The 26,609-nt window shown below is 56.9% G+C and overlaps 2 protein-coding genes across 4 annotated transcripts in view; one reads left to right on the plus strand and one right to left on the minus strand.

The window, feature by feature from the left end:
- RNF123 (ring finger protein 123) overlaps positions 1-26,609 on the plus strand; it is a 50,478-nt gene that overhangs the window by 23,151 nt on the left and 718 nt on the right. For all 3 annotated transcript variants that reach the window (XM_083796026.1, XM_083796025.1, XM_083796027.1), the window contains 11 exons: positions 791-968; positions 1,989-2,063; positions 4,412-4,499; positions 4,753-4,840; positions 4,963-5,047; positions 12,196-12,335; positions 12,534-12,722; positions 13,849-13,924; positions 14,810-14,894; positions 25,914-26,056; positions 26,489-26,583. In XM_083796026.1, coding sequence (XP_083652152.1) covers positions 791-968; positions 1,989-2,063; positions 4,412-4,499; positions 4,753-4,840; positions 4,963-5,047; positions 12,196-12,335; positions 12,534-12,722; positions 13,849-13,924; positions 14,810-14,894; positions 25,914-26,056; positions 26,489-26,583 — 1,242 coding nt within the window. The remainder of the gene's footprint in view (positions 1-790; positions 969-1,988; positions 2,064-4,411; positions 4,500-4,752; positions 4,841-4,962; positions 5,048-12,195; positions 12,336-12,533; positions 12,723-13,848; positions 13,925-14,809; positions 14,895-25,913; positions 26,057-26,488; positions 26,584-26,609) is intronic.
- On the minus strand, positions 21,579-24,610 carry AMIGO3 (adhesion molecule with Ig like domain 3). The gene has a single exon (XM_083796049.1). The coding sequence runs from the start codon at positions 24,158-24,160 to the stop codon at positions 22,658-22,660; it is 1,503 nt and encodes a 500-aa protein (XP_083652175.1). The 5' UTR covers positions 24,161-24,610; the 3' UTR covers positions 21,579-22,657.

A 26,609-nucleotide genomic window follows, 5' to 3' on the forward strand; every position in this document is an offset into this window, starting at 1 on the left:
TATTTTTTTTTAATTAGAAGTGTAACTCTCTTCTCTCTGTTTATATGCAAATCGCTATTGCTTATGGTATTTCTTGGCAGTACAGGATACAAAGTAGCATTTCCTCTTCCTATGTCTTTGTTAGTACTGATTTTTATAGCTTAAAGTTATGTAGATGCCCTTAAATTTCCTGGGTTTGATCTAGGACCCCCAGAGCTTTGCTAGAGAAGCAAGAAGCCAGTATTCCTCAGGATGGTAAAGCTGGTTGAATGGCTGGCACAGAATCTAAAAAGCAGTGGCTGCCTATTGCAGGGATCTGAGTTGGTCTAAGCTTTCTGCCAGTTCCCATTTGTTAGTTCCTACAAAAGATGAGCTTTTGTTCCAGCAGATTTATGCTGGGAATGCTAGTGCCTGCCTTCCTTCAGCCACTGTACTTGGAATTAAAATCAGCGTGCCTTTTTTTGCCATCAGGCCTGTGTGGTCAGATAGGCCCCACCAACGAGCAGTTCCTGGAGGGCTGCAATGCTCAGTGAGACAAAGCCACTGCTGATCTGATCTCATACTAGTGCTCACTGTGCTCTGAGTTTGAGGTTGGCGTAGGGATCCCTGGTTGTTCCTTCCTCTGACACTTCTGTGGCTCTGTGAGAAGATCCAACAACACAGATCTGGTTAATGAACTTAGAGCAGCCATCTGAGGAGCACCTCAGACACGGAGATGTTTGTAAGGCCTGAGCATTGTGCTGACTGTTGTGTTTTTCCAAAGAGAAGCTGCTCAGAACTGACTGGGGATTGCTGTGTTCTCTCTGGTCAGGAGAAGATGCAGGATATCTATTGGCTGCTGCGAGTGTGCATCCGCACCATCGAGCATGGCGACAGGACAGGCTCGCTTTTTGCTTTCATGCCAGAGTTCTACCTCAGCGTGGCTATGAACAGCTACAGTGCACTCAAGAACTACTTCAGCCCTGTCAATAGCATGGAGGAGCTTCCAGGTAAGGGGTTAGAGAGTCCTTGCTAATTCTGGCCTGATAAAATCTAAATAAAGCCACATCCTTGTGATTAAATACAAGGGCATCCCATCTGTGTCCTTTGCTGGTTGTGATGTCCTTCACTTCGTATCATCTATATGATGTGGAACAAGTCCTGAGTGCTGTTCCTTGAGTAGGTACCTACTGCTGAGCTACGGCCTGTACTGAGCTTAAGGCAGGGAGCCCATGCTTTGCCCAAAGCCGTCATGGTGTTGGCTGTAGTGAAAATCACTGGCAGCTATGGTTTTCATTTCCAAGGAGCCGTCAAGAATGGGTTGGGATGCTGGAGGATGTCATTGCCCTGACAACACATGCTGCTGGTTGCTGGGTGGGGGGAGACGTGCCACGAGTGCAGAAACTGGGACTGTTTTCAAATCTTCATGGGACTGGGATATAGAGATGACCACCCAATTCGTGCCAACCATCTTTGTTTAGGTGGATTCCTTCTGTGCATGTTCTGTGCTTTTCCTGGCTATGTGACCCCAGTGGTTCTTAGCAAAATTGTTCTGTGCTTTCCAGAGCCTGCGAAGGCAAGAAGACCTGCCGTTCCAGCCAACAAGACGTAGTTAAAGTGTTCACATCCATTAAGTGAGAGCTGTACCTGCTGTTCAGGGAGCAGCATAATTAAGCAGTAGCAGATTTCTTCAGGGCCTGCAGGCCGGACGTGGCTTCTCTGCATAGATACAGGGTGCTAGTTGTGTTGCTTAGCCCCTTCTGCGTTAAGCCTCTCTCTCTTGCCATCCAAGTTGCATGGTTTTATCTTTCTCGGAGTAACTGCTTTAGACTCTGCACACTGAGGTGGGAGGCTGTGTTGTAGACCCATGTTATCCCATCTGTTTGTTTTGATAGCTAGACATACAACAAAACTGCAAAGATAGCTGCAGCAGGAATGAATCCCAGGGCCTGTCCTGTGTCCATGGGAAAGCTGGCCCACAGGGCTGCCCATTGTGCTGTTACGTGACCCCTTCTCCCTCCTCTTTGCAGGCTATGAAGAGACTCTGATGCGCCTCGCTGCCATCCTGGCCAAGCACTTTGCTGACTCGAGGATTGTGGGCACAGGTAAAGCTGCTCTCTTCTTCTCTGGGGTGATAACGGTGCAGCCCTGACTGGTCCCACTGCTGGTGGCTCAGCAGACTTGCATTGGGATCTATCTGCTGAGCTCATGGAGTGCTCTATACCTCCACATACAATGAGTGTCTGGACTCTGCCCTTACCCAGCACGTCCTGCTTATTTCAGGGTTAGATACATGACCTGGGATACCCCTTTGAGAGCAGGACTCGTGTCCCAGCTACTTGCACACTGAGTCTGGGATTTCTTCTTAGCTGCCAGGGCACAAGGATGGTGAGTCTCTGTTTTTCCTGAGCTGGAATAGGAGTAGGCAAGCAGATGCAGATACAGATGGGCTGTAAACGGACATCCCCAGTGCGCTATGAGCTTTTGTTAACGTGAGGAACACAAATTTGTAGTAAAATGCTGATCTCTGCATGTGTGCTTCTGCCTTTAGTTCTCTGCGTTTGGGGCATGACTTGGGCTTCTGGAGAAACCCAGCATCCTGCTGAGTGGACTGTGTCTACTGCCAAACCAAGATTCCCTGTTCAGCTTGATGCTCATCTTGGTTAAATCTGTAGGGAAACCACTGCTTCTGGAGAAAGAGACTTCAGTGTTTTTCCTTCGTCAGCTCAGCGTGTCCTCTGTGAAGGTCCCTGAGTGTATGACCCTGTAACATATCTGTGGGGATCCTGGAGACCGAATGATCCAACATGTCTAGTTCCAGCTGCATGGAAACCAGTTTTGGACACAGGCCTAGGCTCGTACTACTCTAAACTCTTCCTAATTCAGTAGCCATTTCTGAAGGCGTGTTTATCCTGCTTCCCCAGGAGGACACACGAGTCCTCCTCTCAGCTGTGTCATCTAGACTTAGAAGTGACCCTGCTCCTCTTTCAGAAGCTGCTTTCCCTTCATCCTTTAGATCACACTGTCTTTCTGAGAGGCCAGGCGAAGACTGTAGGCATACTTTTCTGTCGCAGACCACAGTGCTGCTTGTCATACCACTCGTCTGCTGGCAACTGTCACATCCACAGCAGAGCACCAGGATGCTTGGCTGCTCTTTTGATTCTGTGGAGGTTGGCTAGGTGAGCTTGTGCTCTAGATTAAAATGATTTAAAGTTACCTGGCTGGCTGCACAGGAGTAGATCTAGAAGTACTCTGCAACCTTTAACAGGAAGGCAAGAGTCTAGGAATACCCTCAGCTGCTACGGCTAAAGACAGAAGAGACAGTGGGCTCAAGAGACAGACTCAGGGCACTTGACTCTTATCCTTCAGACACTCCCACTTCATGACTGAGCTTCCCTCTGCACAGAGGGTGCAGATGCTTCTCGGACTGAAAGTGTAGGTCAGGCAGAAATCACAGTATCATTCATTCAGGTTGGAGGCGATCTTGGGAAGTCTCTAGCTGCAGGGTCAGTTATGATGCTAGACTAGGCTGCTCAGGGCTTTATCCACTCTGGTCTTGAAAACCTCAAAGGATGAAGGCTGCACCACACAGAGCCTCTCTGCACAACCCATTTCAGTGCTGGACTGTCCTCATTCTTCCTCATATCCAGTGTGAACCTCTCGTTTTAATTTGTGCCCATTCTTTCTTACCCTCACCCCGTATACCGCTAGTAGTTTGTAACCACAGTCACGGACCGCATCTTAGTGATAACCTCTCATCTTCCTGATAACCTCCTTGCAGGTACTGGAAGGCTGCTGTAAACCCCAAAGCTTTATCATCTCTGTGCCCAGCTCCCTTAGCTATTCCTTGCAGGGCAAGTGCTCCAGCCCCTGACCATCTTAGCAGACCTCTGCTGAACTCACTCTACTCTATGCCTGTCCTGTATTGGGGGTCTCAAAATAGGATGCAGTGTCAGTCGGATCTAATGAGAGTTAACTAAAGGGAGATAATCACTTCCCTTGATCTATTGGCTACATTCCTGTTGATGCAGCAGAGGATACTGTTGGCCTCCTTTGCTGCCAGGGCATATTGCTGGCCCAAGCTCAGGTTACTGCTTGCCTCGAGCCCCAGGTTGCTCTCAGCAGTGCTGTTCCCCACCCACTAAATCCCAGCTTGTAGCATTGCAAAGGCCCAGGTTTCACCATTTGTCCTTTTTTTTTTTTTTTAATTTCATGAAGTTTCTGCTGGCCCATTTCTCCAGCCTATCTAGGTCCCTCTGGCAACCCTTCCCTTGACCACATCAACTGATCCCACTAATTTGGTGTCTGCAAAGTTGGTTCTTCTCCAGAACATGTCCAGGGAGGGTCTGTTGTAAAAGAGGGCTAGTTTCTCCCAGCCTCTGGTGTTCAAGTGCTCTGTGGCACACTGTGTGTCCTTGGATGCCTGTCCTAACCCGCTCTCGTTCCTCCACAGACATCCGGGACTCCCTGATGCAGGCGCTGGCCAGCTATGTCTGCTACCCCCACTCGCTGCGTGCTGTAGAGAGGATCCCGGAAGAGCAGTAAGTGCTGCCCTGCCTGCTCCCTGCGGGAGGGCTGGGCTGGTGGCAAGGCTTGGGGTGAGCAGGTGGGCTGCCAAGCATGGCCGGGGGTAGAGGAGCTGCAGCAGAGTGCGGGAGTTGCTTTGGGGAGCCTTTCTTCTCTCTTACACCAGTGGGTATTGCTCTGTCCCAGATCTGTGGGTCCTACTGTATGTCCTATTTAATTCCCTGTCCCCAGACCCTTTGCAGCTGACCTATGTCTTCTGTCTGGTAGGCGGATCTCCATGATGAAGAACCTCCTGGCTCCCTACGAGCAGCGGCCCTGGGCGCAGACCAACTGGATTCTCGTCAGGCTGTGGCGGGTGAGCATCCCTGCCTCTCGCACCACCTGGGGCTGGGGGGACACTGAGCGTTTTGCTTTCCAACAGCAGCGAAACCCAACTGTTTGTCATCCTCTGAGATCTTTCTTCACCTCTTTTACCAGGGCTGTGGCTTCGGGTACAGATACACACGGCTCCCACACTTGCTGAAAACCAAGCCTGAGGATGCCAGCCTCCCCAGCCTGCAGAGTGAGTGGGCCGGGGCACTGGCGTTTGGGATTATGAAGGGTGGTTGAGGGAGGGATGGCATCTTCTCTAGCAGGCATCTCTACTATGGGCCAGGCCAGTGGGAGAGATGGCTGCAGAATTAGGGGGATCCTAACCAATTATCCAGGCCTGAGCTTTGCAGCCAGCATTTTCTGGGCATTCTCAGTCTTCTGCACTTGCTGATGACTCTTTTGGAGACTGGGTGCTGGGTCGAATTCATCCCAAGGGGGGTTCTCCCCTTCAAGGGCAAGGTGAGAGGCCCAGGGGTGCATCCTTACCAGAGCGTTACCCCAGAATGTAAGCGTAGGAGAAGTAGCTTTGATGTCTGCAGCAAGCAGCTGCTATGGGTAAGCTGATGACTAAGGCAAGCAGTAGGTACCCTGTGAGAGGGAGTGGGTGCCCAAGGAGGAAGGGCACTGGAGAAGTTTGCAAGCAGGGAGTGTTTTAACCAGGCATTTCTCTTGGAGCCTGGCAGAGCCTGTCCTGTCTGTGATGGCGGTTCAGTTATCAGCACTACTGTCAAACCGAGGGGTTCCTCAGCTCCGCTGCATCTGAGAAAGACATGGGAAGGAGAAGGTACCTTTCCTGAGCTGAAGTACATGTCCTCAGCTTCACCCTTGCAGGGTCTTGGCCAGTCTGGATACGCTCCTGGTTCCTCTCTGCTGTGGAAAAGGCTTCATGCCAAATCTTGCTCCTGGAGAGCCGCTTAGGGATGGGGGACAGAGGATGCTGCAGCCTGATGTGGGCATGTGGAGATGTGCTGGAAGCCCCTTCTGGTGGGGAGAGCTGCCTATCCCTGTTCTAATGGCACTCTTGTTCTCTTTTTCTCTCCTGCCTCTGGGTGCCCAGGAGATCTCTCTGTTGCTAGTTTCCAGAGTAAGTTTGGTGTGTGATCCTCTCTTGTCTGGTGAAGTAGCTTTTAGAGAGCTCCCTCCTTCCTTTGTTTCACGTAGAGAGAATCTTCTTTTGGGGGGCACAGGGGTTCACACGAGGATCTCTTTTCTCAGTTACAGCCCCAGGAGATGGCAGGGAGGCTGGCATCCACATGGCAGATTCTGAGGCTGCATCACGCAGCTCTGCCTTGCTGCAGGCTGTGCCAGCCTTGGGTTCCTCCCATCCTCGGAGGACAATGGGGAAGCCCTGGTACATGTGGCAGGGACCTCAGGACTGTCCCGCACCCTCTAACTGCACAAGCAAGCCCCCAGGTAGCTGCCGTCAGTGCTACAGAGTGGTCATTGAGACCCCCCCCACCCAGGGAAGTTTTCGGGCAGGATCAAAGTTCCTCAGTTTTCGAGACCTCTCTAAATCCATCTCCAGATGGCTCCACGCAGTCTGAGCCTGGAGTGGGCTGGGCAGGCTACTGGGGACTCGATCCTGGGGCTGCTATTTTAAGGTGCAACTGAATCAATAATGAATGCTGATTTAATTGAAGAGGGACATGGGACTCAGAGGTGTCCTTGAGGTGCTGCCTGGGAAAGGAGGAGGAGATGCCTTCACACCCATCAGTCTTCACCTTGTTGCAATTTGAGCGTTGGCAGGGACAAAAAGGACAAACGTCTGAGCCAAAAAAAATTTTTTTGTCTGGGTCTGCTTCTGCAGGCCAGTCTGAAGGGAGCTTTTGCAAATGCCTCTTCTCTAGTGCTCCAGCCTCATCCTGCACTGGGGATGCTTCCTTGAAGGACTCTGGGCAGGTGACAGAGGCGTGCTGGCTGTCTCTCGGTATCTTTGAGAAATGCAGAGCACCGGCTGCTCTGCCCTGCATGTTACCTATTCCCACTGATGGCGAACACCCCTGCAACGAGATGGTTGCCTGTGTTAGCCCAGAGAGGGGAACAGGCTCAGCAAGGCTGCGTGTGTCGTCCTGCTCGCTCCCTGGGTTGTTCTTGGGCAGCAGTGCACAGCTCCCGAGCAGCCAGGGCTCAGCCTCGGGTTCGGCTCCTGGCAGGGGCAGTCCTGGGGGCCGCCACTGGCTTTGCTTTCAGGCAGCTGCTGCCTTTGGGAAGCACCACCTGGGGCTTGGAAGCAAGGCCGGGTGCTGCTAAGGCGCACACAGCCGTGCCAGGCCCAGCCTTTACTGCTGGCACTGAGCTGCAGGGTGCCTTCGGCCTGCAGCCCCCTGCCCCAGGCCTTCTGCCCACACATCTGTCAGGTGGTGGCGGGTGGGCGAGCGGGACCATGAGATCGCTGAGCTGCACTGCTGCACGGGGCGCCCCAGGGGATTCGCCCACGTCCCCTCACCTCAGCAGATTGTCTAAGCTAGAGGTCTTCCAGGATGAAACCCTGTCTATCTGACAACACCAAAAGAATCGTCCTGTGTTAGTTTAACTGGCCAAACCCTTCCAGTGGTAGTTCCTCAGCCTCAGAAATAAATCCATGATATTTTCCTGATGGGAGCGTACATCTCCTGCTGCTCCTTCTGCCTTTCTCTGCTGGGTTTATATTACAACATTTGCTCCCTCAAAAGTGTTTATGTACCAAAGGAAGCTCACTTCTTTGCCCTTCTAAATGGTGGTGGGGGAAAAAAAGTGCAGCCTCTGTCTCGTTCAGGAAGGCTTTTTTATTCTCCTGCAAGCCCCTGTGTTCACTCTTTACTTTTTTTTTTTTTTTTCCTAACAGCCCCAGCATTGCCAGTGTCGTGCTGGGTAGAACAACTCCCTTACGTGCTGGTCACGGAGCCAGCGCTTGCATTAGCCTGTTTGCCAGCACTTCGCTTTGGAGGCATGCGGGAGTCCCAGGCGTGCACTAGGGCTTCACCATGCCTTGCGTCTGACCTTTTTGACATCTCATTCCCTGAATGCAGTTTGCTTTCCTCCTGCCTCACCCTACCAATGTTTCTTTTGGTCCTATGTAAATGCTTCTTTGAAGGGACCCAATTTACCGGTGGTGGGGGTTGCTGGCTTACCGTTGTCGCGGTTATTCTACGAGCGTGGCAGCCACCGAGCAGCAGCTGTTTCGCATTTACATCTGGATCCTTTTGAAAACTCAGATTAATGCTGGGTGGAACTGCTTTGCTTCCGAATCTGGACCATTTGGGGCTTTCCTCCTCTGTGTTCCCAGCTCTGCTGTAAGTGCTGCAGCATTCGGAGCCCCCACACGTACGTCACTTGGTCTGCTGGCCAGGGAGTCTCACAAATGGCCCTGTTATAAATCTTCCAGAGTCATTAGCAAACTATAAAGTACATAATTATCTTCCTGTGATGAAAGTACACGACCCTGCTTCTTTACAACTATCTACACTTATTGAACGCTTCCACTTTGTCTGCTTTATTAATTTTTAACTCTATCTGTTAATGGGCCTCAACTACTGTTTGACTTTCTCCCATTACTAGTTTTAAAAATAATTCTGTTGTAATATTTTCCTCCAGTTAAGGAAACGGATGTATAGCCAGGTTTGTCACAGATGTTTCATTTATATCTTTTCTTTCTATTACCTCTTTTCTCCTTGTTTTCTTTGACTGCTGGCTATGTTTGTTTATGTTCACTTTGTTTTTTGCATTTTAACTTACGTCTTTGCTTCATCCTGGCCTCGGTGAACCTTCTAACTGAAGTGTCTGCTGTAGCACTGGGGCTCTCTGGCTGCCTAATAATCTTTTCAAAGAGCTCAGTGTTTTTATTCACTGTTTTTCCCCCACCTAGATCTTTGCTTTTTCTCCTCCAGCTGCTTCACTCATATTTCTGTGGGGAAGTTTCTGTTGTGGAAACATCAGATGTATCCGTAACCGCTCGGAGCCATGCTCTGTTGCCCACATTAAATGCATTGAGGTCATAATTTCTGGCCTTGGAAAACCACTGATTTCTGTTCCAATGACTGGTCTTTATCTGCCGTAATGATGGCTAAGCCAAGACTGAGTGCCTTTTCTATTAAGGAGTTACAAGTTTTAGAAATACTAATGACGTACTCTTGCCAAGATCAAGAAAGTAACCACATCAACAAGGAGCCGTAGACTCCTTATACGCTGACATTCCTCTCAAAAAACTGGCAAACACAAAGTCAGTGTTAATACCCAGGATAGTGATGCTGACTGGGATGTGAGGGAGGAAATGCCTCGGTAAAGGTGAACTTGTAAACGGGGGTGAGCACAGCACCAGGGTCTAACACGGAGTTAGGTTTCTAGATACCATTAATGATTGCCCTGTGGAGACCCCAATCTCGCAACGCATGCAGAGGAAGAAGCTGCTCTTGCTATGGCCAAGGGCAGGTCTCTTACCTTGCTTTCAAAGAGCAGCAGCGCTCACAGTGTATTTAAGACTCACAATCCTCCTAGGAGCAGCAAAGGCCAATTTAGTGCCCCTTCTCCTAGTGGTAGCTTAAAACCTTAAAAAAAACCCCTACGTAACTGCGGAGAGGTTTGACAAGAGGCACCGCTTTTTAATGCTTTTACAGACTGGCATAGTCTTTGCTAGCAGCGAGGAAAGCATTTAAGAACCTGGAATTGGATGCTTGGAGCAAATTCACACCACTTATTGGAAAAAGACCATGAGGAAACAGTCATTGGCTAAAAGTCAGGATAAAGCAAGTTATTACAAGCAGAAAAGCATCCTTCAGAAAACCAAAGCTGCCTTCAAATGAGGTAGGCTTTGGCTGGGCGCTTCATTTGGAGATCTGTCTTGACTTGAAATGTCAGTAAAAGAGGCTTTGGTGGCAGGCCAATGGAACAACCCCCAGAGCTCATCCACGAGGGCTGATGGTCGTTGCCTAAAACTGCTTCAGTACTTGAAGGCTGGAGGGGGGCTAATATGTCAGCAGTTATTAAAAAACACTTTTTATACATTTAGGGGAGGCTAGGAAAAAAGCAAAGACCAAAAATGCCAGCCCTGCAAAATAACCTTCCTCTTCTGAGGGACTGGGAGAGAAAATGGAGGTGAAATTCAGCATAACCAGAGGCGGAACAGTGAATGCAAAGGAAAAATGGGGTTTAAAAGTGGGCTGCAAGCTGGGCCTGTAGAGACAAAGTTGAAGATCACAGGTGTCTGTGGGAAAGGTCCTGGTGGCATGTGGCCCGGCCTCTGCTCAGATGAGGGCTGTGGCTGGCTCTACATCCAGGTGGCTGGGGCTTTGTCCAGCCCCCGAGGCTGGAGACCTCCCTGGGGCCTGTCCCTGCGCCATCCTGAGGAAGGAGCCGCTCTGTGCCAGGTGTGACCTCCCCGGGGCCGCTCGGAGGGGCAGCGCCTTCTCTTGATCTTCTGAGCACATCCTCCCACCGTCACCCACCTCTCAGTTGTAGCAAAAGCCTTCAGCTGTCCCCTGTCTGAGCTGGTATCTTCCCCAGCCCCCCTGCAGAACGGTGCCCAGCCCCCTGGTTCCCAGCCAGGGCTGGTATCCGCAGATCCAGGATTTTGTGCTTCTTATTGAATGTGACAAGGTTTTTTTTGCCCCAGCCCTCAAGGTTCTCAGGATGCCTCGCACGTCAGACAAATCCCCTTGTTTAGTGTCATCTGCGGATTTGCTAAGGACGTGCTGCGTGCCAGCCTCTGTCGCTGACGGGGAAGAAAACCCAGTGGGCTCCAGTACTGACTCCTGGGCTTCTCTGCTTGCACCTTGCAACCAGCAGGTTCCTGAGGATCTTGAACTATAAATTCTTACAGAAGGGTTATCCTCAAACTGCAATCCTAGTTTGATCTTTCGGAGGGGAAAACAAACAAACAAACAACAACAACAAAACGCATCTTGATGCGTAGTCAAAGGAACAAATTACACAACAGCAATTACAAGGAAAGGAGAATAGAAGGAAGCAAAACCACACAATGCCTTCCTGCAAATCTGCCCTGCATTTGCGGTTTGCATGCTGCCAGAGCTTCTGATTCCACCTCTCCAAAGAAAATCTGGGACACCTGGCAAGGGTCAGGGAGGGATGGCAAAGGGGACAAAGACGTGACAGTTTCTATAGGAGAAACTGCCTAGGCTGGAGGTGTTCCTGTTTGGAAGGAGTGATTTGGGCTGCTGTGAAGGTCTGTGAAATCAGGGCTAGCTGGAGGAAGCAAATGGAGAGCAGCATCTCTGCCTCTCCCAGCAGAAGGAGGGGGCAGCAAAGAAGAAATATTATCAAATAAAGAGGGCAGGAGCCAAGCTCAAATTAGAATTCTTCCTGCCACACACAATTATACTGTAAAATGTTGCTCTGGGACACGTTCCATGCCAAAGGCTTGCATAGCTTCAGGGGGACCCTGAGCAGGAAAGCCGCTTGGGATCGCTGAGTACATAAAAGGCAGCCCCGGAGCCACACGTTGCCAAGGGCTGGGAAAGTACCACAGTGTGGGCATAGGACATTAAAGATGTTTGTCTGATGAAATCCTTCCCAAAGATGTGCTTTGAGCCAGGATCAAAGCCAGGGTGCTGGCCTGCCTGGAGCGTAAGCACTCAGACATCGGCACGTGTCCCCATCACACCAGAATCTCGTACTTAGGAGTGGGAGTGTACAGAGCAGTTTATTCTGTTCCTGGCGGAGGTGATGATCTCTACTTGTCTCCTGCCATTTCTCCCTGGCTTTGCTGTTCCCAGCTAGCAGTCTGCCTGTAGTTACACCTTGCTGCTCAACCCCCAGCGATGTGCTGGAGGTTGCCCCGTGTTTCCTTTGCCCCTGTGCTGGCCTTTCGAGCAGGATGCCGCCCCAAGGACCTTTTACATTCACAGCACAGCTGGTTCCCCTGGATGCTGCGGTGTCAGTGCTCCTGAACCTGGCCGGGGAGCGTGGGCAGCCCTGCCGAGGGCACGGCCCAGCACCAGGCAGAAGCCTCCCAGGAGTGGGGTTTGGCAGGTGTTGGCTCTGGGCAGCTGCTGCCACGCTGCTATCGGGAGCAATTAAAGTTGAGGCGACCCTCCAGAGCCAAGCACGAGGCTGCGGGGCTCTGGGGCATCGCGCTGTGCACGTGGGCAGCAGCAAGCACGCGGGGCTGGTCCCTGCTTAATTCAGGCTGGCATTGCAAAAAAGCGCTCAGAGGCCCAGCAGGCGAGATCGCTGCTCAGCACCGTCGTCGTGCCCGGCCTCCCAGCACCCTGCCATCTCCGTTTACTGTCTTACAGTAAGACAGAAGCCAATATTTAACGAGCCCAGGAGCAAGCTCCTACCTGCTCTTGCCCCAGACTCATGGCCGCTCTGGGTGCAGGCCACTGAAGCTGTGTCTGCTTTCAGAGCCGTGCCCCTCCACCTTGCTGCAGAGGCACATGGCAGACCTGCTCCGCAGCGACCGTGACCTGGCCCCCAGCTTCCTCAACAGCGTCCTCAACCAGCTGAACTGGGCTTTCTCCGAGTTCATCGGCATGATTCAGGAGGTGAGTGTGCCTTCCTGGGGCTGCGTGGTCAGCACCTGAGGCATGCCCGTGTCCTGCACCAAGCAAGGTTCAGGACTCTACTCTCAGGGCTGGGAGTGCAGCAGTTCCCTGGCACACACGGGAGCCAAGCTGGAGGAGGGGTCGTGGCCCTTCTTTTGGGAAGAGGCACCTTGGTGAGCTCTCTCTCTTGCTTGGTAGATCCAGCAGGCAGCGGAGCGCTTGGAGAGAAACTTTGTGGACAGCCGCCAGCTGAAGGTGTGTGCCACCTGCTTCGACCTGTCGGTGAGCTTGCTCAGGGTGCTGGAAATGACCGTCACGCTGGCCCCCGAGATCTTTCTGGACTGGAATCGCCCATCGTCAGAGCTGCTGCTTCGGAGGCTTGCCCAGGTACCGTCCTTCTGCAAAGTGCGAAGAAGCGTCCTCTGAAGCGGCCCTTAGCGCATAGTTGGGGCAATCTGGGGAAGAGCCAAGCAGAGCGGAGTTCTGCAGCATCCCCCTCTTGTCCTGGTGTCCCCGTGAGGCTGTGCCCCACCATGGAGTGTGCCCATACAAAGGGTGCAGCTTTCAGCTCCTTGTGCGTGCGGGGGGGCAGGAAGCGGGATGCTGTGCACAGAGACCGTGCACAGCTTGCAGCAGTTGTGTCAGGCCTGGAGCAGTCCCTGCTCATCCCACTGGGGGTTGAGTGAGAGCTAATGGCGGCTAATTAAGTGCCTTTGCAGTTGATTCCTTCAGTGCAGAAATCTCAGCCTGTGGTGATGCTCTGTCAAGCAGAGAAGTGCATTGCTTTCTGTGCTCTTCCTGTGCTCCAGGGCTGGTAGGTCCATCCTGCTGCCATCTCCACCCCGCTGACGCTGCTTTGCCCAGCAGCAGCTGCCAGCTTGTTCTTCATGGTCTGTGGCAGTACCTTCTGCTTCCCAAGAGCTGTATCCACAGAGTTAGCTTGGCATCTGTAGGTGGGATTCAGATTTAGGTGTAAGATGCTGAGATTCGGGTGTCTTGACCTCAGGCTGACTCTTCCCTGTGAGGTTTGGGTGCAGTAGAACCACTGTGATGTGGTGCTGCCTTCCTCTGTGCCAGGGCCAGGCTAGGACTGTGCTGCAAGCTGGTGTGGCCAGAGAAGGGAGCCCTGTCCAGCCCCTTGCTCAGCCCTTCTTATGGGACCACAATGTGCACGTGCAGCCACGCGGTTTCTCCAGGCTGTGTCAGGTCATGACAGCCAGTGTCAGCTGATGCTCCCGCTGTTGGGGCTCTGAAAGAAGCATATTGCGGAGCTGTTCAGCTCAGGTTTGAGATTTAGGAGCTGTAAAAAGAGGCATGTGTTAGTTCTAAAAGTTTTTATTAACCCTGTCTCTATCACATGCCATCCATCAGCAGAGTAGGTGCCCGTGCAGCACCCATCAGCTCCCAGGCACTATGTTAGTAAGCTGTGCTGCTCCAAAGCACGCTCTTTGAATGCTGCTCACAGGAAGACCCATCCAGAAAATACAAATGCTCTCTGCTTTTCCCTATGCAGCTCTTGAACCAGGTTCTGAATCGTGTGACAGCTGAAAGGAACTTGTTTGACAGAGTGGTCAACCTCCGTTTGCCAGGTGAGTCCATGCATCAGCTCTCCGTCCCTTCCCTCTGCTGAAAACATGCTGGAGAAGTGCCCCTGGGAAGGGGGTGGCTTATGGCCAAAGTCTTTGTGTGTGATCAGACCTCAGGCCTGCCACATCCCCAGCTGGGGAGCCTGTCATGTCAGATGGATTGCCGCAGAAGTGCTGTCTCCAGAAGACACGTGCATCCTCCAGGTGACGTGAGCACTGATGCTCTTCCGAGGCCTCCAGCCTCTGCCTGCCCCCCTGGCTCCCCAGCAGCCCTGGTTCCCCCCAGGCCCGCTGTCCTTGCAGGCAGCTGATGTGTGGGTCTGGCTGTCTGCAGCAGAGGTGGCAGCTGTGCTGCACTGCTGGCAGGTGTCTCGGTGGAGAGGAACACCTGACACGGGTTAGACTGGAGCTGGCTGAAAGGCTCAAAGCCTTGGACAGATTTCAGTTTAGGTAGCAGACTTGGTTCCTGTGCTTTGCATCAAGTAAAGGGTGCACCGAATTGCTGGAGCAAGCTGTTCTCACCGATGTCAGCCGTCCTCTTTCTCCTGGAGGTGACTGAGTTTTGCCTGTTAGCAGAACCTGGCTCCAGGTGCTATGTTACAGGCATCCTACATTTCCCTTCCTGCTTAGCAGGGGACAGATTTCCTTCCCATCCCGAGGCTTGGAAGAGGCAGGGATGCTCCATTGTGAGGGCAGTGCCCAAGCCTGTAGCTCACATTAGTGGGAAAACCTCCTGTCATGGGGGGAGCCCAGGTCACCCTGCAGGCCGCTGGAGAGCCAAAGCCACAACCCCTGCATCCTGGACTGTTCTGCCACCAAGTCTTAGGGCAGTGGTGCAGCCCTGTCCTGTCTGTTGTGTGGTTCCATCTTTCTCTTTTGCTTCCACAGGGTTGGAGAGTGTGGACCATTACCCAATTCTTGTGGCTGTGACGGGAATACTGGTCCGACTGCTTGTGGACACCGATGTTCAGGGGTGAGTGGATTTGCTTTCTGAAGCACAGCATCACTGCACATGGCATTGTTTTGGGTAACTGCGGTAGTCTGTGTCATAGGTGACGTTACGGGAGCAATATATTTGCGTGGTGAGGAGAGGAAGATGTGCTTGGAGCAGGCAGAAGCCGTTGTGTTTTAAACCCCTGCTCTGTAACTGAGGTGGTTTCTCAGGAAATTGTACTTCCAGCAGGGTGGGGTCACTGTCTGCTACCCTTTTTTAGGCAAACTTTTCCTTATCAAAGGACATCTCTGTGTTCAACACACCAATGGCCTTGTCTGTGGTTGGGAGCAGGACAGCTTCCACACATCCTCGCTGAAAATGTTCTCAGGGAAGCCATGGCTCAGCTCAGACTGCTGGTTTGTGTGTGCTTGCATACTGTTCCTGCTTGCACCGAGCCCTGAAAAAAAGCTCATGCTGCTACACTCAGCAGCCCTGTCTTTGCTCTCTCCCAGTGTCGCCCTGCCACTGTGCTCTGTAGGATGCTGTAGGAGAAGGGGCTCTCCTGCCTGCACTGCACATCCTGCTTGTTTTCACACTGGGAGAACATGATAGTCTCTGGCTTTGCAGAGAGCAGAGCCCCATCTGGCTGAGCGGCTCAGCCCTGCAGCCAGTCTTTCAGCTTCTTCTCTCAAGGACTCAAAGATGTACACAAATACATCTAATTATACCCTGCCTCCCGTGGCTGCTGCACCAGTCACACAGCCCCAAGGATGACAGTGCCAAGTGCTTAGCACAAGGTCACTGATCAGTGGCTTTGCTGGACTGGGGGTGTGGGTGTATTTTGCTCGCCCTCAGAATCCTGCTGCATGGAAAAGGCGAATGTCACAAATCTGATGCCACAACTGGTTACTTCCTCCTGGAAGGAAGGAGAAGATGTGATTAAGCAGCTCCCTGTATGCCTGGCAGGACGAGAAATCCTTCCCTGGACTTCCTGTCCCTTGAACATCTGTCCCAGGCCAGATGACCGGGATAAAAGTTGTTTCCCTGGTCTTCAGTTCAGCAGACTCTAAAAAGCACTGAGAAGACGGCAGTGGGATGAAGATCACATCCTTCCCAGCCTGCAGGGAGTCCTGGGGAAACAAAAATCTTCCAGCTTGTGTCTCCCTTACCTGAAAAGCCAATCGTGCTTTGGGTCGGTGACAGCTGGGAAGCTGGTGTCACAGGGGCTGTACGCTGCCAAGTGCCACTGTCCCCTGTGTGCTAGCGGTGTCCGCAGGGGCTGGACAGTGGCTGGCTGCGTGGTGACAAACCAGAGATGCAGTATCCTGCTGTGCAGCTGGGAAGTGGCAAATCTCTGGCTGATCACCAAGGGTTTTGCAGTCACCTCCGTGGGCACTGGAAAGCAGAAATAAATGAGAAGTAGCGGGGTGATGCAGGCAGAGTAACACGGCCTTACGGTGGGCCTGGCTGAGCAGGAGAAACACGAGATGAGACTGGAGGAAGCCTAGGAAAAAAATTCTATAAAACAAGATGCTTCTGCGTGATTTTGCAAAGCCCAGCACTAAATCTGAGGTTTGATCTGCCACTGATCTATAAAGGGCAGGCAGACATTGCAGGGAGGCCGTTTAGGTCAGTCAAGACGCAGAAGTACCAAGGCTGAGCAGCTTGGAGACCCCCATCGCTACCAGCGCAGAGGAGACGGGCAGCCTGGTGGCAGAGCTCCGCGTAACCACGGGCAGGGTGACTCACGGCGAAGGGAAAGCAGGAGGTGATTGCCACGGGTCACGTTGCTGCAGGAAGTCACTTAAAGGGTCCCAGGTGTAACTGGGCTCTGCAGATCAGACCCATTTTACATGAAGTCAAGAGGAGACATTGCTCACTACACCGAGAGCAACAGAAAAAGAAAAAAGAGTAACAGGATGGGCATTTCTGCTCCTGCAGAAGCACTCTGCCTGGGCAGAACTAGAAGCAGGTAGGAATCTCTTCCAGGTCCCATTTGGCAACTCCCAGCTTTCCAGAAATCATTAACAGAGAGCGATTATACGATGTGAATTTGCTTAGAGGAACTTCTCTTTGGGAATTACCTACAACACCAGGTGTTAACCTGACTAGTTCGTTGCAGGGAGGCTGTGCCCTAGAGGATGAGGACAAGGAACAGTAACTCAAATGACTTTTGTGGCTTGGGTGTTTTTTCTGGTTGCCTCTAACCCAGCCGTGGAAGCAAGCTGACCCTGGACCAGGCACTTGGCTGGAGGCTTTGCCCTGGGACAGCGAGCACAGATTCCTCTGGGAGTGGAGCAGGGGAAGGGCAGGAGTAATGAGAGCTGGGGCCCTGCCTGGTGCCAGCCGGGGCCCCCCCCAAATGCAGACTCATCCAGCCGTGTTATCAGGATGCAGTCTGATGCCTCAGCTGCTCCTTGCCCAGCACAGGACGCTCAGCCAGGCATCAAGTCCTCCTATTACGGGCTCCTGGCACAAAAAGAGCCATTAAGCACAAGGGTAGGGAACATTGCCCAGGCTGGGATGTGATGAGACAATTGATACATCGCATGCGTTAGTCTGTGCATAGAGCGGGCTGGGCTTTTGGGAGGGAAGAAAGGCGTTCCTCGTCGGGGCCGGCAGCACTGGTGCTGCTCGTGGGGAGCCGAAACTTCGGCGCCCACCCCATCCGTGGGCACCCATCTCCATCAAGCCTCCAGGGGTCAGCTGCCGCAGCTCCCGAATGCTTGCTGGGGCTGGAGGGTGGAGAGGGAAACCTTTCACTGACAGCAGAGCATCCTTAGAGAGCAGATGGCTTGGCCAAGAGCAGAGCCTGAGGATTTCATGGCTTGGCTCAGCCACGGGCTGGAATGAGTCTCACGAACGGGGGCAGAGGAACAGTAGTGCAGGGCACAGCCTGCGAGGCTGCTAGCTCCAGCCAGGGTCTGTTGGCAGAGGGTCTTCTGGTTCCCACGACAGGGGCGTGCTGATAGACCCGTGTTCCCAGCAAAGCAGCGGCCTGCCCTCGAGGGCTTGCTGGGAGGGCGCTCAGCCTCTTCAGCAGGAGAGCGCGGCACAGCCTGGCTGTCTCCTAAACAGGCAACAGCTCCTCGGTTCGAGACAGCCTGGGCCTCTGCGAGGCTGCTGCAGGGCTGCTCAGGCCTCCGTGCCGCTCTCGGCCTCCTCCCTGGTGCGCATCGCCCACGTCTGACCGTGGCGTCCTGGCCAAGGGGCAGGCTCGGTGCCTGGGGGGGCTGACGCAGGGATGCCTGCTGCTCCCTGTTTCACCAGGCCCTAACGACGTGCCTTGTTCTCACGGGGAGGAGAGGGAAAGGAGGATCTGGCAGGCTGAGCCAGGAGCTGGTCTGAATCGCTGAGCCCACGCCAGAGACCCTGGCTGCCTTCAGCCGGTATCATCCCCCCTGTTTGTCTGCTAAATAATTGAGCAGATTTTCTATTAAGCCTCCTTTGGAGCGAGCTAATGGAGCAGTGCTGGCCAGAGCTTGGGTAATGATCCTGGTGAGAGCGAGCGATATGGGAAGGGGGCGAGGCCCGAAGGTTTGGCTGCTGGGCCCTGCGTGAGGGGGATGCGCTCAGTGGGGTCAGGGCTTGTGGCGTGTAGGGCTGGGACACGGGCAAGGAGTCGGCAAACTTGTCTGCAGTGCATCTTCTAAAGAAGCTGCCTTCAGGGTGCATCTCCCAGGGATTACCGCCCAAAAGGTGGAGAGGACAGAGGGAAGAGCACTGTGGGCACCAGGAGGATGGCTGTGCCTGCCAGTGGAGCACAGGACGGGGATCCTGGACCAGAAGCAACCGTGCTGTGACACTGGGATGCTGAGCACGGGCCAGTGGGAGCTGCCGGGAGGTGTGGCACTGAGCTGACTGGTGTTGGGCTCATTCAGGCTGGATGGCTGCTGCTTCTCCTTTGCACCAGGCAGGTGGGTGCAGAGGGCCGGACAGGCAGGAAGGAGGAGACGGAGAGGTTCCCAGGGCAGACCTCACACTTCGGTGGGGGAGAAGGTGAGCAGGCACGAGGTCACATGGTGGAGGCAGGTTAAGAAGGCTTTGTGCAATTCCTAGATGGCTTTTGGGTTGCCCTCATTAAAAAAGACACAGAAGATCCCAGTCTGCAGGTTCCTAAATGCAGCCTGGCCGCCTGCTCGGATGCTGGGGTACCCAAGGGGCTGCTCCCCTCTGCACGTGGCATTTCTCTGCAGCCCGGTAGTTACTGGTCACTTCCTAGATGCTCATGCTCCTTCAACACATTTGATGATGCCGGGGTTGTAGTGGAAGTGAGGTGCAGGAGGAGACATTTCCCGCATCCCTCAGACCGCAGGAGCCCTTGCTACCTTGCCCTAAAAACTCAGGAGCGGTACCCAGGTCTTGCTGGGTGTAGTGTGTCGGGGGGGGGGGGGGGGAGGGGCAGGAGCCGGAGCACAGCAGCGTGACTGGGTCACACCTAGGTGCCGTGGCTGGAAAAGGAGGCTGGGGACCGTGCTGCTTTTACAAGCCGCCAGCTCCACAGACCGTGTCCTGGGCAGCAGGACGCAAAGGCTGCGATCTCCCCAGCCCCCCAGGGCTGGTGGGCACAGGCGTCGTGCTGCCGTGCACCAGGCTTTGCTGCCCGCATCTCTTTGGAAAACCAGGAACGTCGTAAGGCAAGGCTCCAGCTCCAGCTCTGCAGATCGTGTGGCCAGCCCAGGAGGACAGGAGGGAAGTGCCTGAGGTGCTGAGCTGGGAAGTGCCAGGGGAGACAGTGCTGGAGCCTGCTCCTTCGTTCCCACGGGCGCAGGTGCCGGGGGGGGCGCCGTGCTTTGTGCAGCCCCGTTCCTTCACCTCGCAGAGTCAAGGAGTGAGAGGCCGGCGGCTGGCAGCGAGCCGGAGCTGTAACGTTGCAGAGGGCTGCCGGGAGAGGACGGTGAATTCCTCAGGGAATGGCCAGTATGTTTCCAACTCCCGCCTGTCAGGGAGGCCGTGCTTGTGGCTACGTTTGTCCTTGCTGAGATTTGTCTTTCAAGCTGCTTAATGAACTGCTCTGAGAGTTCAGACGTCCTTGCTCCTTTCCAGGCATCACAGAAGTGTGAACCAGCGGTAGGATTTTCCCAGGAAAGGAGCCCTTGGGAGCGGTGCTGATACAAGCTGTGGCTATGCTGTCCTGGCACAGTGGGGCTCAGCCTTCCTGCAGGGCGAGACCAACTGCAGCCGGCCTCGATGAGCTCTCCCCGGCTTCTCTTGGCTGCTGTAGCCTCGGACAGGCCCTTGGGAGCTTTCCTTACACTCCCGTGAGCCTGGGCTTTCCCTGAGCGTTAGCTCAGCCGAGGGTACAGGTTTGCAGGAGCACCAGTGCCTGCGCTGCTGCTGGTAGCACAGGGGAGCGGGAAGCTTTGGGACAAGGCCTACAAGGATGGTAACAGAAGGTCTCATGGAGGGGCTGGACTCGACCAGCGCTCCCCCTTGCCCTTCAGGGTGCTGAGCCGCAGCCCATGAGCGCATTGCGCTGCCCCGCGTGGGCTGGCACCATCCCGGTGGGAGCTGTGCGCTGGTGCAGGTTGGACTGCCTCGCGTCCCTTCCTCAGCACTGCTTTTTGGAGGTTCCCGGGAGCCCTGGCAGGGTGAAGGATCACGTCCCCTCATTGTAGCACCTCTCTAGGATGGTTTTTCCAGGCTCTGAGGCAACAACGGCAGGTAAAGCATCAGCAGTGCTGCTTTCCTGCAGCAGAAGTTGAATCCCTCGGCAGGGGATGGTTTTGCCCAAACAAAGCACAAGCAGATTAAGCTTCCCAAATAAAGAGCCCATCCCAGAAACTGAGGGGGGCAAATCCAGCTCCTCCTCGGTGGCATCCCCGCCTTGGAACAAAGCCAGGCTGTGCCATCACCTTGCCTCTGTCCCCAAGGGACAGGGCGCCGCTTACCCACCCACCCAGCGCTGAAGCACCTCGCAGCCCCGGCAGCACCCCAGCACAACCGCCTCGGCGTCCCAGGCTCGTCGGTGGCTCTGTGCTAACAGGAGGCGACAGGGCAGGCGCGGGGAGCGAGGGCATGGGCTGGCGGCGCCCGTCCCTCCCCGTCCCTCGCGCAGAGCAGCGGCCGCGGGGGCTGGCAGCAGCTGGGCACGTAGCACATGCGGCCGCGCCAGGTCAGGTCGGTGTCGGGAGGCCAGCGGCGCTGCGGCCGTCTCAGGACAGCTGCTCTCCCAAACCCTCCCCGTCCTCGCAGAGGTGGGGAGCTTCTGGTGAGCACTTTGGGCACAGTTGGCTTTTTTTCTGGGGGAAAAAAAGAAAAAAAAAGGCTGCTTGTTTCATTGCTGAAAAAGTTGGAGGACTGGCAACAGCTGTGTGCTCACCTCCTGGCTGCCGAGGGGTGGTGGTGGCTGGCAGATGGAGGGACGCTGCTGTCCCTCTGCTTCCCCCCCCCGTGTCCAGATGTGGTCCCCCAGTCCCGGAGGGAGGGGGAGAAACTGGGAGGGGGTGGCCTCAGCGGCGATGGAAGCGGCCGAGGGGAGATGGGAGCTGCAGCAGGGGCTGGGAGGGTTGTGGCGAGGGCAGAGGCACAGGGGAAAGCGGCGCGGCTCTGCCTGGCCGGTTGGGCACCTGCGCCCGCGGAGGGGGTCAGGACTCAGCCCAGGACAGGGCCAGCCTGCCCCCGAGCTGCGCTCCTGACGGTGCCGCTCCCACGCGTTTCAGTCCTGCTTGTCCCTCGTGTGCCCTTGTGGCACTTGCTGCTGCTCCCTCCCCACCTCCCCAGCGTCACTGAGCAGGGGGAACCTCTGCTCTGCCCCAGAACTTTTAACCCCTCCCCGAACAAGCCTGGTGGCGCGGCAGGCTGCCAGCCTGCTGCAAACCGCAGGGGCCCCCTCAGAGCCCAGCGAGGGGGACAGCAGCTCCCGCCGCCCCCCTGCAAGGGCAAGGAGACACTCAGCCCATGGTGAGCTTAAAAAAATAGGCATTTTTATTCAAATGTAACTAGAGAATTATGACCCAAGAGAGGAGATCACTCACATTTATCGATAGGCTTATTAGATTACTGCTATTTGCTGTGCTTGAGCAGCGCTTTTGTCCGTCTCAAGGAGAAACAGCAGGGCGGGTGGTGCATGAGACCTCATCGTCCTTGGTGGCACAGGGAGCTCTGAGCAATGCGGGTCGGGGCGCTGCATCACGTCACCTCGTGCATGCCTGTCTTTACTATTTACAGCTTCTCGTGAGTGTTAAGAAGCAAAAGCTTGCGCTGTTTGCTCGGCTGCGCGTCTCGCTGGGAGCTGAGCCCCCTCCTCCCTGCACAGCTGCCTTAGGGAAGGGGACGCATCCCAACCCCCCCAGCTGATGGGTGCATGCGGGGCCCGGTGGTGTCGGGGGGGGCTTGCCCCAGGGACACACTGCCCCTGCTCCAGACCATGGCACGCAGATGGGGACTGGTGCGGGTGGGGAGAGGACGGTGGCGCTGCCCCCCAGGGACAGTGCTGAGGGTGCCCAGGGCAATGGCACTGGGCTGGGCCTCGCGTTCCCATGGCCGTGGCAGAAATCCAGCCCCTGTGTCGCTGCCGGGGAGTTTGGCTGCAGGACAAAGCGGGGGTTTCTCGGGCGCGCTGGGTTCGTTAGCGTTACCCTTGTGCTAAAGAGGCCGTTGCCGGTGGCTTACGCAAGGAGCTCCTGCTGGGTGCTGGCGGGCACGAGGGGCTCGTGGCTGAAGCGGTCGCGGGCAATGCCGGTCACCCTCACAGGGCGCAGTCAAGCTGAGAACTTGGGGTGTCCGATGATCCTGCTTTGAGCAGCGACGGAGGAAAACAGCTCTTGGGGAGGCACCAGCCTCCTCCTAGCCCTGCCCTGCTACGACACGATGGGGGTGTCCGAAAAGACGGAGCTGATGGACTCCGAGTCCGACTTGAGCTGTAGGACCTTGGGATGCTTGGGGTCGGAGAAATCCTCGCCGAGGGCCAGGCGGACCTTGCCGTTCTGCGCCTCCCGGATGGGCTCGAGGAAGACCACGTGCTTGTTGGCGCTGGCCTTGCGGCTTGTCCCGTCCGTGGCGGGCGGCGTGGTGCTGAGGATGGAGGACTGGGCGCTGCACTCCTGTGGGGGGCTGAGAGGGGCCGGCTTCTTGCAGCACGGCAGGCAGCGGCAGGGCGTGAGATACAAGTAAATGAGCACGAGCAGCAGGCTCACTATGCACCCCAGCAGCGTTGTGAGGCCAGTGCTGAAGGTCTCCCCGTCTGGCTTGGGGTAGTGGACTGTCACGTTGACCTCACACATCCTGCTGAAATTGTGGGGGCTGCTGATGGCCAAGCACACGTAGACCCCCGAGTGCCAGGGCTTGGCTGCTGCGATCTTCAGGCTGCCGTTGCGGTACACCTCCACGGAGCGGTTGCTGTTCCCCGGGTGTTTGATGGGCTCGTGGTGAGGTGAGATCCACATGTAGGTGGTGACCACGTCGGGCAGGCTGGTGTTGCAGGTGAGCAGGAGGGCCTGGCCCACGGTCACCGGGAAGGGCACAGGGCGCACGTCCTCGGGGCCGGCCGAGCAGTTCTCGAACATGTGGCTGTACTTGAGGAACTTAATCAGCGAGCGGGGCACGGTGTCGGACACCTTGCAGGTGTGCTCCTCGAAGAAATCCTTCACGGAGCTGAAGCCTCGCTGCTTCCACCGCTGGAGCATCAGGTAGAGCGGGCAGCTGCACCTCACGGGGTTGTTGTGCAGGTACAAGCCGTTCCCGATGTTTTCGGGCAGAGCTGCCAGCTCCTCCACGGGGATGCTGCTCAGGCTGTTGGAGGACAGGTCCAGCGTGCGGAGGCTGTAGTTGCCCAGCCCCTGCACGGAGCGGAAGGGGAAGGTGGTCAGGTTGTTCCAGCTCAGGTAAACTTTCCTCAGGCCGCTTAGCTTGGCGAAGGCGTTTTCATCCACTCGCGCGATGCGGTTGTTGTAGAGCAGCAGCTCTTCCAAGCTCACCAGCGCCTCGAAGTAGTGCGTCTCGACGGCGTGCAGGTGGTTGGACGACATGTCCAGGTGCCGCAGGTACGAGGCGTTGTGGAAAGCCCGCGGCGAGAGGTCCCTGATCTGGTTGTGGCTCATGTGGAGGGCCTCGAGGTGCGGCAGGGCGGCCAGCCAGCGGTCGTGGAGCTGGGTGAGGGCGTTGTGGCTCAGGTCCAGCGTGGTGGCGGTGGGCGGCAGCGCCCGGGGCACGCGTTGCAGCGTCTGCCGGCTGCAGCTCAGCAGGTCCGAGGTGCAGATGCAGGCGGCGGGGCAGCTGCGGGCCGGCAGCGAGGCGCGGCCGTGGGCGCACAGCTGGAGGAGCAGCAGCAGCCACAGCGGCTCCGCGGGCACCCCCGGGGCCATTGCGCCGCTCGGGGTGCTCGGGGCGGGCGCGGGGCACGGCCGGGCTCGGCGGCGATGCGGGCGGCAGCGCGCCGCGGCCCCCGCCGTGTGCCGTGTGGGCGCGGGGGGGGCTCCCCGCCGAGCATTCGCGGCCCCCCGATTCCAGCCGCGGGGCTCGAGAAGAGTTCAAGGGCGACGGCTCCCCCCCGCCCCCCCGCCCAGCGCCGCCGGGGCTCGGGCAGCGCCGCCGCCGCGTTACCTGCGCTCGGGATGCCCGGGGAGGGGGGGGGCTCCCCGGCACCGGGGGGGGGAACCGAGGCGGTGCCCTGCGGCCCCGGGGGGGCTCGGGGCCCGCCTCCCGGAGCCGCTCGTCCCCGCGGCGCCGAGCGCCCCTCCGCGCCCCTCCGCGCCCGGCACCTCCCCGCGCGGCTCCGTCCGCGGCCCGGGGCCCGCCGCGCTCCGCTCGCTATTTACGCGCCGGCGGCGCGGGGCCGGCCCCGCTCCCATTGGTCCCGGCGCGGGGCCGGGGGCGGTGCGCGGCCCTCCCGCCCCTGCCGCCCTGCGAGCGGGCCGGGCCCTGCGCGGCCGCTGCCGCCGGGGGGGGTCGGGGCCGCCCCTCGGCCGCTGCTGGGAGCGGGACCCCCCCCCGCGGCTTCGTGCCCGCTCGCGGTCGCCGGGCCTCGCTGCCCTCGTCGCAGCCGCCCCCGGGCAAGCCGGCAGGGACCCCTCACCCCGCCCCCCAAACCCACCCCGGGGTCATGCCGGGCCCGGTGGGGTCCCCGCGGAGGACCCGGTGCCACCCGCAGGGGCGGCCGCCCGGCGAAGGACGCTCAGGAATGTCCTTAGCCAGCACCTGGGCTCTTCAGTGGGAAGCGGAGAGCCGGGCTGGGGAATTGGTTTCCATTAGGGCAGCAAAAAGCTCATTTGGCTGCTGCAGCTGCCGTTAACCCCCTGCTCCCCAGCGCAGGCTCAGGCTGCGACAGCGTCGGAGCTGGCGAGGCGAGCGCTCCACCCAGCTTTTCCCTTCACGGGGCTGGCCAGAGCCGGGGACGGGTCCTGAGGGAGATGCGGGTGCCCAAGCAGAGCTGGGGGCTTGCTCCCCCCCCCCCGTGGCTGGAGGGGACGCGCGTCCTGCTCTGTGCCCTTCCCCTGGCCTGGTTATCCCCACTGCTGCTTGAGGCCGGGGGAGCCACGGCCGCTCCCTCCTGCCTCACAGCCTGGGCACCCACTTGCCCTGCGGATGCTGTGAGCTGGCCCCAAGGCGCAGGGGATGCCCCGGCACCAAGGCCTGTACTCCTTTTACCCTTGCTGTATGAGGATAGTGCTGGCTGCTTCAGCCACCCTGCGGCTCCCAAGGCCTGCGCCAGGCACCTGAGCGTGAGGGTTGCAGCCTCAGCAAGTGCTAATGTTGCTAATGTACCGTATCGATCCCCGGAGGCTGCCCGAGCAGGGTGGTGGCGGAGGAGGAGGAGGATGGATGCCCTTCGGCCGTCTCTGAAAGTGCTGTCCCTGCTAGGAGCAGGGGGCCCTGCGTGTGCCCAGCTGTGCCCCAGGTCTGTCCCCATGGGCACAGGCGCTGGGGACTCCTGAGGGCTGGGGCACCCTGGGGCTCCCACTTCACTGCTGCAGTCGCCCTTAGCGCCAGCCACAGCTCCTGCAGCACCCAGCGGGCTGTGCTGTGCCCGGGGACGCAGCCAGGGGCTTGGCCAGGCTGGTGGGGACACGATGGGGGTGGGGAGGGGGGGCACGGCCTGACTGTGATGTCCCTTTGCAGGGCTGAGCGTGCGACAGCAGTGATGCTGGCAGACCCCTGCTTCCAGCTGCGCTCCATCCAGTACCTGCTGGGCCACACCGAGCCCTCAGCCCTGGCGGCTGCTGCCCCGGCCACCGAGAAGCGCCATTTCTCCCTGAACACATGTGAGTGTACACGCCGGGCTGGGGAGCTGGGGCTGCTGGGCCGTGGGTCCCTGGGCTGCGCTCCTGACCTGGGCATGGTGCGGCCGCAGCAGTGGCACTCAGGCCAGGGCTGTCCCCAGCCTGACATGCCCAGGCTGTTGCCTGCTTTTGGGGGCAGTTTTGTCCCCTTGCAGCACCCTTGGCTGCATTCTCTGGGCCAGTGCCTCAGCCCAGGGAGGTTTGGTTTTGCAGCAGGAGTGTGCCCAACCATCCAGCTGCTGTCCCTAGCATGAGGAGCCCTGTCCTGGTTGCTTCCTGAGGGCAGCCACAATTCCCCCTGCATCACCCAGCAGCCTCAGGGCAGCCTGGGCTGGGGGGGGGGGGGCGGGGGGGGGGGGACACACGACACACCTCATACACGCACCACCCCAACACACGTTTTTGGTCCTACAGACACAGAGTACATCAGTGCTGAGGAGCTGGCAAAGGTGGACAAGATGCTGAGCCACCTGAGTGAGGAGTCCAAGCAGGCCGCTGCCACCACGCTGGTGAGTCCCCCCTGTCCCTGTCCCCA

This window comes from Anser anser, assembly GCF_964211835.1.
Source record: "Anser anser genome assembly, chromosome: 12".
Classification (NCBI taxonomy): Eukaryota; Metazoa; Chordata; class Aves; order Anseriformes; family Anatidae; genus Anser; species Anser anser.